The following is an 18,368-nucleotide window of genomic DNA, read 5'->3' on the forward strand; positions in this document are numbered from 1 at the left end:
ACAGGATTATTCACTGCGGCCACATAAAGGATGCATAAAGGTAGGATACACGAAGGAAACATAAAAGCAGTGGCCAAATTTCAACATGGAGGAAACATAAAGTACGGTAACATAAGGGATACATAAAGGGAGGACACACGAAGGAAACATAAAAGCAGTGGCCAAATTTCAACATGGAGGAAACATAAAGTACGGTAACATAAGGGATACATAAAGGGAGGACACACGAAGGAAACATAAAAGCAGTGGCCAAATTTCAACATGGAGGAAACATAAAGGACATTTCCTCATGTGAACTGCGGGAAACATACAGTAAACATAAAGGACATAACCATTTTCATAAGGGAATGTCGCCATCTCTAAACGGGGTCCGTAACCTGCGATAAATAGGAATATTAGAAAGGACGTCCTCGCGGCTGCGTCAGATGCATTCGTTAGTTTTGTAAAAGTACCTTGTTACGCAAGCGACTTCTGCCTTAAATCCGCGTCCTTCATGTTTCTGTCAGTGTAGGAAAGAGCACCGAATTCCCGAGAGAGCTTTGTTTCCTATAGTGACGTCTAACAATTTACACCTTCGGTACGAATAGAGATTTTCAACACACAAGAAAGATGCACTTTGACGCACGAAAAAGCACCAGTCCTCGTTCAATGTTCGGTATTTCTTGCCGGTTTTTCTTTGAAAGCACACTCATCTTTGAGGATAGCGCTCCTAAACCTACAAGTGCTGTAAGATAGCACACGCCACCCCTTTGATAATAGGGAACTCCTCACCATCTAAAAAAAAAAAAAAACGAAACCAAAACCGGAAGCCAATATGCAGAAACGCTTATCTTCATCAACAGGCCTCCGGCGACAAGTTTAGTTTTCTAGCCTTAACTGTTTCGTTGTCGCTATTCGCTATTATAAGATATTAGGTGCGTGCGAAACGTCGCAGTTCTTATCTGCAATGTTACAACATCCTTCTGGCGCAAAGTGACCGCGGGCCGCTTTTCTCTTAATAGCTTAAGAACCTAATGATGTTTCAGCGATTAAAAAATTCAGAGCGATTCAAGATATTTCTTTTATTGACGTTTCGGTCAACGGATCGGTCAAAACCTTCTCACAGGCAGCATGCGGCCTTCGGGCCACATTTTGTGCAGCCCTGTATTAGAGCGTGAACATCTGTTTGACTCGCAATGCCACGTAAGAATAAGCTATGCACCAAAAGCCATCGCGCCGCCGTGACCGCCATGTTCCTCGCGTTCCGGCTCGCTGCAAGTATGCCGTTGCGACTGCACCAGCATGCCGTTGAGTCGCCTCTGCAAAGTCGACCCTGCAAAGTCGACTTTACGTCGACTTGTCGACAGTCGACTTTACGGAGTGCAGCGACATACTGTCGACCTTGGAGAACTATACAGAATTCGGCCTTCCAGTTTCCACTAACTCACAGTGGCCATTTGCGCGCGGGCTATTAACCTCGTTCGTCCGCAGTGGATGCGTGTTTTTGTTCTCGTGTGTTTTCGTTGCTTCGCGGACCCTGGATAACGGCTCAAATACCTTTCACGGCGTCAGCGTCATTCGGCCACAGCTGTGTCGCAGGTTGTGGCAACAACCAGCGAAAACGAAAAGAAAAATATCCGGGACAGCGGAAATTGATGTTTCTGTTCCCGCCGCACAACCAATAGGCCGATCGATGACCGCGACTCTATGGCGTCAGCGTGAGCTCATCACCGGGTCGGTCAGTCCCAGCGCATCGCCGCAACCATTAAGTGACCCAAACATGGGTTGCAGCTTCAATTGCAGGCAGAGTAATGTTCCATAGAATAAGATGAAGCACCAACTGCCTATTTTATGAATAGCGAAGACCCCTGTAAAACCTTTAGCACCAATGTAAAGTTCAGCTGTAGCGTACGACTACCGACGTCGCTCCGGCTCGGTCGTGCTCACATCGCAGCCGATAGTGCCGCGAATATCACCGCGTCTTTTTTGCTTGTGTGAAATCATTGCTAGGAGAGGGTAAAGGGGCAACAACGGCAACAAAACAGCGTTTTGCGAGCGTCGGCCGTTCGTTTTGAATCTCCGTTGTATCCAACTTCGAAGAAAATCGGAAAATGGTGTAATGACACCATCGACACCGATGGATCAGCGATGGTGAGACTGCCGACGACGTCAAAACATAGCCTGAGTGACCACTCCTCTAAACCTGATTTGCTACGTCACCGAGCGGCTGCCTAAAAAATTGTTCTCGGGCACATTCGCCGTGGAAGCGAATTCTCGTATTCGCGAGCAAAACCACCTGCTGCCGGCGGCCCGCAAAAGGCGTGCGACAAGTTGCCCCGCCGCTAACATCGACGCACCTCATAAACACTCCCGCTAAGAGTGTAACTTATGGACATACATATATGTCATTGCTGACTGCCTGATCACAGCCTCTGCTGACAATAAAACGAAGTTTATTGTCCTACGCAAACCTGACGGGCAAAGTACTTCAAGTCGAGTGCAGGCAGCCATGTAAATTCGTATTCCTAGGCGACAATCTGCGGGGCCTGTTGACTTCTGGCTGCTCGTGGCGGTTGGTTTCGGCCATTGCGGTCACTTTCCACAAGCGATGTAGGTTTACAAACACAAACGACGTCCGCAACTTGCTTGTAGCGATCGAGCACCCCGCGTTCACAGTTTCAATCGTCACAACTTCTCACGTGCTTTAATCGGTGGTACCATCGACGCAGTCAACGCCCAATATGGCGTGGCCTCTACGTTTGCAATGCGACCCGGTGCGCGACGCTAATGTCGGGCTAAGCAATGCAAATGACAGCACGCAGGTGCCTTACATAAAATAGTATATATAGCAGAGTTTAACGTGTTTCAGCTGAGAGGAGGCGGTGAGGGCAAATCAACGCAGAACATTAATATTCTCGCAACAGTCATTGTAGTTCGAGGTCCCCCTCGAACGCGATGTACCCCAACAGCGGTAGGATCTTTTGTCCAAACACTGGGTGTGGTTTATTACATTTTCTCATAGTACAAATCACGTACTGGGTAGAATGGTTGCCTGGATGGATGTCTAGTTGAAGCGCTCGCCTCAAGGAGGCGGCGCCCGTGTTTCGCCATTTGTGACTAAAAAAGAACGCTTTTGGCATGGTGCTGCCGCCGAAGGTGAACACTTAAGGAAACTCGTGCGGCTTCGTCTATTCAGGGGCGTCTCCTTTGATGTCTCCATCTCTGCAATGCCGACTGTTTTACAGGCTACGAGAAAGTGCGAAACAGTTAATCTTCCAAGGTTTAATCTGTTATGTGAGAAAACATTCGAACACAAAGGCGCTCTTTTCTGCTAGATGCCCACTTCAGGTTTCTTAAAACGAGTCGAGAAATCTCATGGAGTGTAGCAAATGGCGTGAGAGTAATTTTGGATGATCTCATCCGGCATACAAGTTTTCCGAACTGCAACATGAATGTTTTTTCTTAAGGCGATATAATTCCGGCTATAGGAGATTAATAGTCCTCTGTTGTCGCTGCTTTAGGGGTTTATGGTGGCTGGTAGTTGAAGTCACACATTTATTCTTCGCTTGCCTCTAATGCCATAGGTCGTAGCATTTCCTGTTTCTGTGTAGTTCTCGCAAGTATCAAGAGTACCAAAACTGAAGCGCGCTAGACGTATCGCTCATTGATACATTATAGCAAGAGCGAAACACATTATTGTTTGGATAATAACATAATCCAAAGCAAACTTCCCTGGGAGCAGCACGGACCGTACTTTAATGGGAAACATTACAAACTTTGCTTGCTGAAAGGTCTTAGATTTTTGGTGTAATCGCACTCACTGTCGTCCTAAACACATTGTGTATGTTGTATCCGTCCTTTAAGAGCAAAGGTGGCGTTTGCGAAGAATTATGAAGAGCTTTACACGACCCTGAAGGCTAAGAGTCATATGCTCACAGATGTACGTACTTACGAAGAGAGACGCCAATTGCAAAGTATTCTTAACTATGTTTCCATATTTGTTCTTTATAGGTTTCTTATGAAACTGAAGGAGGGGCCACTCCTACTGTAATGGTAATAACTACGGGGAACACTGCAGGTTGATGAGCTCTATCTCCAGTGTGGAGTAACAACCTTGTGGCGTAACTGTGAATGGGTTACGAAACAGGTGGTAGCGCTGATTCTCGTGTTCAAATGAGTTGAAGCGCTGGTAAAATTCTGCGAAAAGGGTTTCGACCTGTTGCGCGTTGGTGGCGCTTACTGACCTCAACATTTTTTGCCATCAAGAAAGTGTTTCTCGCAGGTTGAAAAACTCCCTATGTTCCCTCATACGAGCTGCAACGTGAACAAGCGCAGTTCCTCTTGGAATGCAAATATGGCGTTCACGATATCCATAATAAGATGCTCCTTTCCATGCAAGGTTGTGTTGTGTGTATTATGATGGCCTGTTATATCCGTGGTGAATGCTAGGTCCAATAACCATTCGTCGTCTTCGTGTTCCGGAATGTTTTTCTCTTAATCGCTTAAGAACCTAATGATGTTTCAGCGATTAACAAATTCAGAGCGATTCAAGATATTTCTTTTATTGACGTTTAGGACGCGTGGTGTAAAAAGGCAAAACTCTAGAGACACAGAAAGAGCGTTCCCACTGCTTAACCAACGAACTTCAGTATAATGCGGGAAATCCTCGTGTTGTCGAACTCTTGCAAGTAATCTTGAAATATCGTACAATTCGAACCATTATAACTTAAGAGGTTGACGACTGCTGTCACCGTCTTTCTTGAGAAGCTCAAATTTTTAGAGTATGGCATGGGGTGCTTCCTCGTACGGCACACAGTGCTAGTTCTGAGTTTCCACCCCGCTGCGTGACTCGAGCAACGCGACGGCTTAGGTCCTCTCTGAAACCATAGCCGGGGCGCCACCCGTGCACACATCTGTCACCTTTTCCAGCGACAGGTGGAGTTTGCAGGGCGTAGTAGGCGCACTTGCTTCAGTTAGGTTCTTAACTCGTCTGCGTGATCTGGACCGTCATTCTTAAGCAGCTCAGATCTTGAAAGGTCAGCTTCTTTATTGATATGTGGTGCACAGCGAATCAGGACAGGGGGACACAGAAAAGACGAGAATGAGCGCTATTCTGTGTCCCTCTGCCCTGCTTCGCGGTGCATCATTTACCGATATTGAAAACCAACTAGACCAAAGCACGACATTTCTAGGTCAACTTCTTGTCCGGGCATGTCTATTCTCAGGCCATCATAAGGCACCTTTTATAATGTCGCCATCTCTAAACGGGGTCCGTAACGTGCGATAAATAGGAATATTAGAAAGGACGTCCTCGCGGCTGCCTCAGATGCATTCGTTAGTTTTGTAAAAGTACCTTGTTACGCAAGCGACTTCTGCCTTAAATCCGCGTCCTTCATGTTTCTGTCAGTGTAGGAAAGAGCACCGAATTCCCGAGAGAGCTTTGTTTCCTATAGTGACGTCTAACAATTTACACCTTCGGTACGAATAGAGATTTTCAACACACAAGAAAGATGCACTTTGACGCACGAAAAAGCACCAGTCCTCGTTCAATGTTCGGTATTTCTTGCCGGTTTTTCTTTGAAAGCACACTCATCTTTGAGGATAGCGCTCCTAAACCTACAAGTGCTGTAAGATAGCACACGCCACCCCTTTGATAATAGGGAACTCCTCACCATCTAAAAAAAAAAAACGAAACCAAAACCGGAAGCCAATATGCAGAAACGCTTATCTTCATCAACAGGCCTCCGGCGACAAGTTTAGTTTTCTAGCCTTAACTGTTTCGTTGTCGCTATTCGCTATTATAAGATATTAGGTGCGTGCGAAACGTCGCAGTTCTTATCTGCAATGTTACAACATCCTTCTGGCGCAAAGTGACCGCGGGCCGCTTTTCTCTTAATAGCTTAAGAACCTAATGATGTTTCAGCGATTAAAAAATTCAGAGCGATTCAAGATATTTCTTTTATTGACGTTTCGGTCAACGGATCGGTCAAAACCTTCTCACAGGCAGCATGCGGCCTTCGGGCCACATTTTGTGCAGCCCTGTATTAGAGCGTGAACATCTGTTTGACTCGCAATGCCACGTAAGAATAAGCTATGCACCAAAAGCCATCGCGCCGCCGTGACCGCCATGTTCCTCGCGTTCCGGCTCGCTGCAAGTATGCCGTTGCGACTGCACCAGCATGCCGTTGAGTCGCCTCTGCAAAGTCGACCCTGCAAAGTCGACTTTACGTCGACTTGTCGACAGTCGACTTTACGGAGTGCAGCGACATACTGTCGACCTTGGAGAACTATACAGAATTCGGCCTTCCAGTTTCCACTAACTCACAGTGGCCATTTGCGCGCGGGCTATTAATCTCGTTCGTCCGCAGTGGATGCGTGTTTTTGTTCTCGTGTGTTTTCGTTGCTTCGCGGACCCTGGATAACGGCTCAAATACCTTTCACGGCGTCAGCGTCATTCGGCCACAGCTGTGTCGCAGGTTGTGGCAACAACCAGCGAAAACGAAAAGAAAAATATCCGGGACAGCGGAAATTGATGTTTCTGTTCCCGCCGCACAACCAATAGGCCGATCGATGACCGCGACTCTATGGCGTCAGCGTGAGCTCATCACCGGGTCGGTCAGTCCCAGCGCATCGCCGCAACCATTAAGTGACCCAAACATGGGTTGCAGCTTCAATTGCAGGCAGAGTAATGTTCCATAGAATAAGATGAAGCACCAACTGCCTATTTTATGAATAGCGAAGACCCCTGTAAAACCTTTAGCACCAATGTAAAGTTCAGCTGTAGCGTACGACTACCGACGTCGCTCCGGCTCGGTCGTGCTCACATCGCAGCCGATAGTGCCGCGAATATCACCGCGTCTTTTTTGCTTGTGTGAAATCATTGCTAGGAGAGGGTAAAGGGGCAACAACGGCAACAAAACAGCGTTTTGCGAGCGTCGGCCGTTCGTTTTGAATCTCCGTTGTATCCAACTTCGAAGAAAATCGGAAAATGGTGTAATGACACCATCGACACCGATGGATCAGCGATGGTGAGACTGCCGACGACGTCAAAACATAGCCTGAGTGACCACTCCTCTAAACCTGATTTGCTACGTCACCGAGCGGCTGCCTAAAAAATTGTTCTCGGGCACATTCGCCGTGGAAGCGAATTCTCGTATTCGCGAGCAAAACCACCTGCTGCCGGCGGCCCGCAAAAGGCGTGCGACAAGTTGCCCCGCCGCTAACATCGACGCACCTCATAAACACTCCCGCTAAGAGTGTAACTTATGGACATACATATATGTCATTGCTGACTGCCTGATCACAGCCTCTGCTGACAATAAAACGAAGTTTATTGTCCTACGCAAACCTGACGGGCAAAGTACTTCAAGTCGAGTGCAGGCAGCCATGTAAATTCGTATTCCTAGGCGACAATCTGCGGGGCCTGTTGACTTCTGGCTGCTCGTGGCGGTTGGTTTCGGCCATTGCGGTCACTTTCCACAAGCGATGTAGGTTTACAAACACAAACGACGTCCGCAACTTGCTTGTAGCGATCGAGCACCCCGCGTTCACAGTTTCAATCGTCACAACTTCTCACGTGCTTTAATCGGTGGTACCATCGACGCAGTCAACGCCCAATATGGCGTGGCCTCTACGTTTGCAATGCGACCCGGTGCGCGACGCTAATGTCGGGCTAAGCAATGCAAATGACAGCACGCAGGTGCCTTACATAAAATAGTATATATAGCAGAGTTTAACGTGTTTCAGCTGAGAGGAGGCGGTGAGGGCAAATCAACGCAGAACATTAATATTCTCGCAACAGTCATTGTAGTTCGAGGTCCCCCTCGAACGCGATGTACCCCAACAGCGGTAGGATCTTTTGTCCAAACACTGGGTGTGGTTTATTACATTTTCTCATAGTACAAATCACGTACTGGGTAGAATGGTTGCCTGGATGGATGTCTAGTTGAAGCGCTCGCCTCAAGGAGGCGGCGCCCGTGTTTCGCCATTTGTGACTAAAAAAGAACGCTTTTGGCATGGTGCTGCCGCCGAAGGTGAACACTTAAGGAAACTCGTGCGGCTTCGTCTATTCAGGGGCGTCTCCTTTGATGTCTCCATCTCTGCAATGCCGACTGTTTTACAGGCTACGAGAAAGTGCGAAACAGTTAATCTTCCAAGGTTTAATCTGTTATGTGAGAAAACATTCGAACACAAAGGCGCTCTTTTCTGCTAGATGCCCACTTCAGGTTTCTTAAAACGAGTCGAGAAATCTCATGGAGTGTAGCAAATGGCGTGAGAGTAATTTTGGATGATCTCATCCGGCATACAAGTTTTCCGAACTGCAACATGAATGTTTTTTCTTAAGGCGATATAATTCCGGCTATAGGAGATTAATAGTCCTCTGTTGTCGCTGCTTTAGGGGTTTATGGTGGCTGGTAGTTGAAGTCACACATTTATTCTTCGCTTGCCTCTAATGCCATAGGTCGTAGCATTTCCTGTTTCTGTGTAGTTCTCGCAAGTATCAAGAGTACCAAAACTGAAGCGCGCTAGACGTATCGCTCATTGATACATTATAGCAAGAGCGAAACACATTATTGTTTGGATAATAACATAATCCAAAGCAAACTTCCCTGGGAGCAGCACGGACCGTACTTTAATGGGAAACATTACAAACTTTGCTTGCTGAAAGGTCTTAGATTTTTGGTGTAATCGCACTCACTGTCGTCCTAAACACATTGTGTATGTTGTATCCGTCCTTTAAGAGCAAAGGTGGCGTTTGCGAAGAATTATGAAGAGCTTTACACGACCCTGAAGGCTAAGAGTCATATGCTCACAGATGTACGTACTTACGAAGAGAGACGCCAATTGCAAAGTATTCTTAACTATGTTTCCATATTTGTTCTTTATAGGTTTCTTATGAAACTGAAGGAGGGGCCACTCCTACTGTAATGGTAATAACTACGGGGAACACTGCAGGTTGATGAGCTCTATCTCCAGTGTGGAGTAACAACCTTGTGGCGTAACTGTGAATGGGTTACGAAACAGGTGGTAGCGCTGATTCTCGTGTTCAAATGAGTTGAAGCGCTGGTAAAATTCTGCGAAAAGGGTTTCGACCTGTTGCGCGTTGGTGGCGCTTACTGACCTCAACATTTTTTGCCATCAAGAAAGTGTTTCTCGCAGGTTGAAAAACTCCCTATGTTCCCTCATACGAGCTGCAACGTGAACAAGCGCAGTTCCTCTTGGAATGCAAATATGGCGTTCACGATATCCATAATAAGATGCTCCTTTCCATGCAAGGTTGTGTTGTGTGTATTATGATGGCCTGTTATATCCGTGGTGAATGCTAGGTCCAATAACCATTCGTCGTCTTCGTGTTCCGGAATGTTTTTCTCTTAATCGCTTAAGAACCTAATGATGTTTCAGCGATTAACAAATTCAGAGCGATTCAAGATATTTCTTTTATTGACGTTTAGGACGCGTGGTGTAAAAAGGCAAAACTCTAGAGACACAGAAAGAGCGTTCCCACTGCTTAACCAACGAACTTCAGTATAATGCGGGAAATCCTCGTGTTGTCGAACTCTTGCAAGTAATCTTGAAATATCGTACAATTCGAACCATTATAACTTAAGAGGTTGACGACTGCTGTCACCGTCTTTCTTGAGAAGCTCAAATTTTTAGAGTATGGCATGGGGTGCTTCCTCGTACGGCACACAGTGCTAGTTCTGAGTTTCCACCCCGCTGCGTGACTCGAGCAACGCGACGGCTTAGGTCCTCTCTGAAACCATAGCCGGGGCGCCACCCGTGCACACATCTGTCACCTTTTCCAGCGACAGGTGGAGTTTGCAGGGCGTAGTAGGCGCACTTGCTTCAGTTAGGTTCTTAACTCGTCTGCGTGATCTGGACCGTCATTCTTAAGCAGCTCAGATCTTGAAAGGTCAGCTTCTTTATTGATATGTGGTGCACAGCGAATCAGGACAGGGGGACACAGAAAAGACGAGAATGAGCGCTATTCTGTGTCCCTCTGCCCTGCTTCGCGGTGCATCATTTACCGATATTGAAAACCAACTAGACCAAAGCACGACATTTCTAGGTCAACTTCTTGTCCGGGCATGTCTATTCTCAGGCCATCATAAGGCACCTTTTATAATGTCGCCATCTCTAAACGGGGTCCGTAACGTGCGATAAATAGGAATATTAGAAAGGACGTCCTCGCGGCTGCCTCAGATGCATTCGTTAGTTTTGTAAAAGTACCTTGTTACGCAAGCGACTTCTGCCTTAAATCCGCGTCCTTCATGTTTCTGTCAGTGTAGGAAAGAGCACCGAATTCCCGAGAGAGCTTTGTTTCCTATAGTGACGTCTAACAATTTACACCTTCGGTACGAATAGAGATTTTCAACACACAAGAAAGATGCACTTTGACGCACGAAAAAGCACCAGTCCTCGTTCAATGTTCGGTATTTCTTGCCGGTTTTTCTTTGAAAGCACACTCATCTTTGAGGATAGCGCTCCTAAACCTACAAGTGCTGTAAGATAGCACACGCCACCCCTTTGATAATAGGGAACTCCTCACCATCTAAAAAAAAAAAACGAAACCAAAACCGGAAGCCAATATGCAGAAACGCTTATCTTCATCAACAGGCCTCCGGCGACAAGTTTAGTTTTCTAGCCTTAACTGTTTCGTTGTCGCTATTCGCTATTATAAGATATTAGGTGCGTGCGAAACGTCGCAGTTCTTATCTGCAATGTTACAACATCCTTCTGGCGCAAAGTGACCGCGGGCCGCTTTTCTCTTAATAGCTTAAGAACCTAATGATGTTTCAGCGATTAAAAAATTCAGAGCGATTCAAGATATTTCTTTTATTGACGTTTCGGTCAACGGATCGGTCAAAACCTTCTCACAGGCAGCATGCGGCCTTCGGGCCACATTTTGTGCAGCCCTGTATTAGAGCGTGAACATCTGTTTGACTCGCAATGCCACGTAAGAATAAGCTATGCACCAAAAGCCATCGCGCCGCCGTGACCGCCATGTTCCTCGCGTTCCGGCTCGCTGCAAGTATGCCGTTGCGACTGCACCAGCATGCCGTTGAGTCGCCTCTGCAAAGTCGACCCTGCAAAGTCGACTTTACGTCGACTTGTCGACAGTCGACTTTACGGAGTGCAGCGACATACTGTCGACCTTGGAGAACTATACAGAATTCGGCCTTCCAGTTTCCACTAACTCACAGTGGCCATTTGCGCGCGGGCTATTAATCTCGTTCGTCCGCAGTGGATGCGTGTTTTTGTTCTCGTGTGTTTTCGTTGCTTCGCGGACCCTGGATAACGGCTCAAATACCTTTCACGGCGTCAGCGTCATTCGGCCACAGCTGTGTCGCAGGTTGTGGCAACAACCAGCGAAAACGAAAAGAAAAATATCCGGGACAGCGGAAATTGATGTTTCTGTTCCCGCCGCACAACCAATAGGCCGATCGATGACCGCGACTCTATGGCGTCAGCGTGAGCTCATCACCGGGTCGGTCAGTCCCAGCGCATCGCCGCAACCATTAAGTGACCCAAACATGGGTTGCAGCTTCAATTGCAGGCAGAGTAATGTTCCATAGAATAAGATGAAGCACCAACTGCCTATTTTATGAATAGCGAAGACCCCTGTAAAACCTTTAGCACCAATGTAAAGTTCAGCTGTAGCGTACGACTACCGACGTCGCTCCGGCTCGGTCGTGCTCACATCGCAGCCGATAGTGCCGCGAATATCACCGCGTCTTTTTTGCTTGTGTGAAATCATTGCTAGGAGAGGGTAAAGGGGCAACAACGGCAACAAAACAGCGTTTTGCGAGCGTCGGCCGTTCGTTTTGAATCTCCGTTGTATCCAACTTCGAAGAAAATCGGAAAATGGTGTAATGACACCATCGACACCGATGGATCAGCGATGGTGAGACTGCCGACGACGTCAAAACATAGCCTGAGTGACCACTCCTCTAAACCTGATTTGCTACGTCACCGAGCGGCTGCCTAAAAAATTGTTCTCGGGCACATTCGCCGTGGAAGCGAATTCTCGTATTCGCGAGCAAAACCACCTGCTGCCGGCGGCCCGCAAAAGGCGTGCGACAAGTTGCCCCGCCGCTAACATCGACGCACCTCATAAACACTCCCGCTAAGAGTGTAACTTATGGACATACATATATGTCATTGCTGACTGCCTGATCACAGCCTCTGCTGACAATAAAACGAAGTTTATTGTCCTACGCAAACCTGACGGGCAAAGTACTTCAAGTCGAGTGCAGGCAGCCATGTAAATTCGTATTCCTAGGCGACAATCTGCGGGGCCTGTTGACTTCTGGCTGCTCGTGGCGGTTGGTTTCGGCCATTGCGGTCACTTTCCACAAGCGATGTAGGTTTACAAACACAAACGACGTCCGCAACTTGCTTGTAGCGATCGAGCACCCCGCGTTCACAGTTTCAATCGTCACAACTTCTCACGTGCTTTAATCGGTGGTACCATCGACGCAGTCAACGCCCAATATGGCGTGGCCTCTACGTTTGCAATGCGACCCGGTGCGCGACGCTAATGTCGGGCTAAGCAATGCAAATGACAGCACGCAGGTGCCTTACATAAAATAGTATATATAGCAGAGTTTAACGTGTTTCAGCTGAGAGGAGGCGGTGAGGGCAAATCAACGCAGAACATTAATATTCTCGCAACAGTCATTGTAGTTCGAGGTCCCCCTCGAACGCGATGTACCCCAACAGCGGATGGATCTTTTGTCCAAACACTGGGTGTGGTTTATTACATTTTCTCATAGTACAAATCACGTACTGGGTAGAATGGTTGCCTGGATGGATGTCTAGTTGAAGCGCTCGCCTCAAGGAGGCGGCTGGCGAAACAAAAACTAAATGCGTGTGACCACGCGTGATAGAGTTTAAACAAATCTCCAATAAAACCAATCAAATGAAACTTAAGTTTACGCTTAGTGAGCCTGTGGTTTCACATACTGCGTAGAGCTTCGTGTCCAATACCCACAATAGCCTTGTTCCTACTCCTCCGCTCTACTTCTTGATGATGCATTACTATTCAAATATGTATAACTTCTGATAACCATATTTTTTTCGTAGACCAAAAGACAAGAGAACTAATGAACCACTACTCGGGCATTCTTGGGCCGAAAGCCATGGAGGTCATCGGGACCACGAAGGTTAGTATAATGTAAACCTATGTACGTGCTCAAGGATCTCTCGAAGAGGCGTCAGAGTGGAGTACATTTTAGCGACGGCTACATGGGTACTCTAATGTAAATCTATTCCAATCTGCTTCATTACCATTCTCGTCATTAGACCACCGTTATTGATGAAACAGTTCGGCAACTACCCACTTCGTTTGCCTGTGACGCGAAGCCACAAAAGCGCGATTACTCACATACGTCAAAGTGACGTGTGCACGCTAAGGATGCATTAATATGGGGAAAAAAGCTGAAATTATTTCGGTAGAGCTGGTGACTAGCTTCGTTCTGGAAGAAACGGAAGACTGCTGGCCGCCGATTGCTATAGCACTGGCTACTATGAGACACTGGCGAGAGTGCTTTCCTTTGCGTAACAAACGCTTTGAGTGGCAGTATTACGATATCGAGCCCTTTCTGTAGGCATACCACATCGCTATGTGAAGTCCTCCTCACTCAATATTCGTTTAGCGGCAAGGTTACCTACCAATGCACCCCGCAACCGTTTTTGACCGGCCTCCGCAATCTAAGCAAGAAGAAGCCGTCAACTTCGCAAACGGCCGCACCTCTGTTCTCTAGCTTGGCTCTACCGCAACTCTCTCTGCTTCCATGTGCTCCTCGCCCCTCTTCAGGCAATTAGATATGGAAAACTTCTCATGGTAGGAAATTGTATTCGCTTTGAAGCCTAACGTAAGTCCCCATCTAAAACGAGAAGATGATTTTATTAGGCTGTTCAAACAACGCTGCGCGTCACCGCCTGATCTTGCGTAAACGCATACATCAGGTCAACATTAGAAAAAAAATTCATAAACAATTAAAATAGAATAGCTTTACGCTATAGCACCCAAGTTCTGTGTACTCTTCTCGCTGTTACTGACGCCGTTAGACGAAGGTCATAACCAAGAACATTCATGGAGGATACCGCCAACAAATGGAGCTAGGAACCTTCGCGGTCACACTGTAGCTGTGACTATTATCATCTTCACACCAGATACCACAGTCTTGGATGATATTTAGGGCTTTAAAAGTATTCCGCAAATTTTCGATTTGTGAACAGATTGAAATTCACTCGACGAGTCTTGGTGGAACCGCAATGACCATTTCCATCTTTAGTCTGTTTAAAGCACCTTTAGCTGGTTAAAGCACTGCTCAAGGTACGAGGAGTACACAGACAATATGCTTGCGCAGCGGTGTATAGTTCCAGGCGTACCTGGCTGATTATTGGCTACACTAGAGAGCTTTACTTTTGTTCGCTATAGGATGCGGTACAGCGATAGGTGACATGTTAGGAACTTTGCGCATGCACTTCGTATACCGAATTGAGTGTGGCAGTTACCACCGATAACCGTAATGGCCACCCGATCTGAGGCAACAAGGCAGAGCCCATACAGCGCCGTACACCCGCTTCGACTTGAATTCGCACTTGTTACTGGTTCTGTGTACTGTCAACAAGAAACAAGCCGCAAAATGGGTCATCGCTAAGACTTATCTCGAGCTTAGATCAAACCATTAGGTGTGTTTTGTCGTAATTATCCAGATCGACTGTTTACACACTGCTCAGGGCTACAGACATGGCACCTAGCCGTAAAACTGATTTGATTTCTAGTTAGCAGGTGGCTGCACAGCATGAGAATTGGTGATGCGTTGACCACGCAGAACGCTATGAAAGCCTAATTGTTCACTGCATCATTAATTTAGTACCCCGCTCTAGCATGGTACATGGTGATGGTAGCAAGCAAACGCCAAGTGTAGCCTGAACAGACGTGGTGGTGCAGGTGAACATTTGTAAGGGCATTCACCCATACTAATTGCGAAGGAGGCTGCAAGGCAACTGCAGGAAAAGCGCACAGGTAAACCGAAGCCCTGCTGTCGCATGCATGTCAACGTAGCTTATGGTTATGGCGTGAAAACATTTTTTGCGACAATCCACCAACAATGGAGCATGTAACTGAATGGCAAGTGGACGCTGAGCAGACGACGCAGCGCGAATGAGCACATCTCGAGGGGCATCCGGCCCTCCTATTGGCTAAGAGTCGGTGTAGCTTCCACAGTGCTGCAACCAGCTTGTGAGATGGAGTATAGGTATAGAGCACAGGCACACGTTTTGCGGAGATAGCTGCACCACTGAGCATGCAAACGCGCCAACCTGGAATATGTCAGTGAAGCATTTGCAGCTTCGTCACACTGGCCAACGCTAAGCACAACGTCGCTCAAAGGATGGATTCTGCCAAGTTATGTTAGAATTGAGGATAATTTAAGCGTTATTTATATATTTATTTACGTATTCGTTTACTTTTGCCACCGGGTAATATACAATCGTACAAAGGTACATTTATAGAAGGCATGAATACAGGGCCTATATAAAAAGCTCGTGTATTTAGATTAAGGTGCACGTTAAGCACCCCAGGTGGTCAGAATCGTTCAAGAGTCCCGCATTACGGCGTGACTTATAATCAGATATTACTTTATGGCACGTAACGCGCTAGAATTTAACCAACTCAAATTCAGTATAGACACGTTGCTTTAGCATCAGGAGGCCTGCACATATAGCACCAATGCGAAAGGGTAAAAAATTCACCGACGATTACGACACCCCCTAAAGCGAAATTTGTGCGCAGCTCTATACCTATATTTATTTCGGGATATATTGGCTGGCGCGGACAATCCCTCTCGTGCGTCTCGCCGTACAGACGCGCAGAGTGCAACACCGCTATTCGACGCCGTAGTCCAGAAACTTGAGTGCAGCATTAAGCGAAAGTGCCGCGGTGGTAGCAATGTGTTTCTTTATTTGAAGAGTTTCAAATGGTTTTGAGTGGGTATTGAAAAAAAAAATCAACCGGAAGTACCAAACCCTACCGCGCACAACGTGTTGAGCCACCATATGCAGTGGCTTCAATCGCGTTGCGGTATGTCAACTCTTATCTTTTTCCTACTTCTACGACAGCCAGTGCCGCTGCCCCACTACCACCTTCCCTCCCCCAGTCCCCACTACATTAATAGCCGTTGCCGTGGCCGCCGGCGCTGCTACCATCCTCTCTCCACGTTTTCCCCGCTCAGCAGCGGCCAGAGCAAACGCGAGATGAAATGTGAGCGCGTTATAACATGACGCGCACGAGAGGGTGAGAGAGAGAGAGGTATAATAAACTTTGGAAGGGAACGCGGAAGAGGAGGGACTGCAGCAAGGTACCGTGTGTAGATCTTGTGAGTGCTGTTACGCTTGGTGGCGTTCGTGCCTCATTGTGTTTTATAATGTCAAGGAATTTTGTGAAATGAAGACATTCTCAATAAAATGTTTCCGTGTTTTAACGAACAGGGAAATAAAGCACACGCGACACATATGCACAACCGAAAAGAGAATAAATGCTGTGGGGTATTATTACAAGGAACGGTAGAATTATTGCCATTTGGCTAGGTTTCAATCGAGGCGTATTTGTTCTAGATCAACATTAACGAATAAAAAAATTTGCTAGTGCGAACTGTTCACAATATATAGTTGCAAATTTTGTTAAACTTTAGCTACAAGGTATAGGCATTTGAGAGCTTAAAATTGTGGGTACCTTGGTGAGCCGGGAATTGTGTCGTCTTCAAGCAAACAAGTGCTTGTGGTGGTGGAGAGCAGTTGGCCAGCGCATACACAGGGTATCAATGTGCTATTTCCTACTAGAATTTGTTTAACATATTTACGCCTGCAATGGAAAGGGAAACGGCTTTTCGGCACGTGCTCATATCTACTCTATAAATAATATGAGTGTGATCATAGCAAGCGCCGTCGTCTGTTTCACCGGGTTTCTCAGGTGTTCCCACTGTTTTTTTATCCGCTTCACATGGCTATGATGCAGCGAATTTTTTAATGCAAGAAGGTTTTTGTGCAAGTTTAGCCTGTTCATTTCAATGAATGGCCTCATTGTACACATTTACAGACGACCTATGATACAGAATTTCTGTTAATTACTTCTGATTAATGTATTTTATATAAAAATATTCAGATTTGCCGAATATTTTTCAACATACGTGAAGTGACGCTTTAGTGAAGCGGAAATTTATATACCTTACAAGTAAATGCTATAGGTACAGTTATGCTGGCTTTCACTTTATGTAGTTCATTTTGTTTCGACAAAACATCAGCAGGTAGACAAACGGGGTTTATTCACTGTTTTTATTAGCAGCTTATCGCACAACAAGGCATTCAATATACAACACAATGTAGAGCTGAGTATCTCTCTAATAAGTAGAAATGGGAGTATTCTGTACTACGATCATGCACGCACAAGATAATTGACTACAATTTCTCATAGACGGAAAATTGCTACAGAGGTCATGTTTGTTTGCTGTGCGCAACACGACTCTATCAAAAATAAGATGATTAACACAAGCAAGAGATCACATTTTTTTCATGCAAGTAAAACAACTTCCTTTTTTATTCCATACAACAGGTATACTTGCTAGTCCAAAAAACGGGCTATACTTAGTAATTTTTCTGCATAGCACTCCCTGTGATAATGCGCTGATAAATATTTCGCAAATTATATCGAAAATGTCTAGAGTATTTTTTTCATATCTAGTTGTTTTGCGATACGAAATGTACGACCACTAGAGCTTCAATCATATCTGCAACGTTAAGAACCAGTATCATCACGGATTTCCCCACAAGCATATAAGATATTTCTTAAAATTTGTAATTCACTGCATCATACTACACGTTTCATAAAATTTGTAATGCACGTAGTTGGTTCTATCGTCACCTAGGCATAGATGGCATATTTCTAAGACAATAACAACAAATAGCACCAAGGCTTCCTTTTTGTTGAAAAACAGCAAATATTGGAGAAGCATGTGTCGAACGATGGTTGATCGTCAATTGAGCTTTGGCAAGGACTCAGTGATGCAGAAAGGTATTATTGGACGAGTAGCTCCGGGCATGAAGAAATATTTTTAAGAGCAGCTCAAATCGGCTGCATTCAATTCATCAGGGCAACGTGCTCAGAACAAATTCCTTTTCAATGGTTTTCAAGACCTTCCTTAATACACTGAACGTAGATTATGCTCTGTCTAACAAAGCCTATAGGCTCAGTTTCAGGCGACCTTTTTGAAGCATAGGATATCGGCATCAAAGCTATGGTACAAATTTCATCATTCGCTGGAGGTCATCCGTCATGAGAATTTCGATGTCGACACAAAGAGGAGGCAAAAGCATTTCAACTT

The 18,368-nt window shown here is 46.1% G+C and overlaps 1 protein-coding gene and 1 long non-coding RNA gene across 6 annotated transcripts in view; one reads left to right on the top strand and one right to left on the bottom strand.

Annotated features, from left to right (window-relative positions):
* Nucleotides 1-18,368, bottom strand: part of LOC135899137 (uncharacterized) — a 154,379-nt gene that overhangs the window by 133,137 nt on the left and 2,874 nt on the right. The gene's annotated exons all lie outside the window — the stretch shown is intronic.
* Nucleotides 1-18,368, top strand: part of LOC135899135 (protein 5NUC-like) — a 52,475-nt gene that overhangs the window by 20,494 nt on the left and 13,613 nt on the right. For both annotated transcript variants that reach the window (XM_065428407.2, XM_065428408.2), the window contains exon 6: nucleotides 13,066-13,145. In XM_065428407.2, coding sequence (XP_065284479.2) covers nucleotides 13,066-13,145 — 80 coding nt within the window. The remainder of the gene's footprint in view (nucleotides 1-13,065; nucleotides 13,146-18,368) is intronic.

The sequence above is a fragment of the Dermacentor albipictus genome, chromosome 3 (genome assembly GCF_038994185.2).
Source record: "Dermacentor albipictus isolate Rhodes 1998 colony chromosome 3, USDA_Dalb.pri_finalv2, whole genome shotgun sequence".
NCBI classification, from domain to species: Eukaryota; Metazoa; Arthropoda; class Arachnida; order Ixodida; family Ixodidae; genus Dermacentor; species Dermacentor albipictus.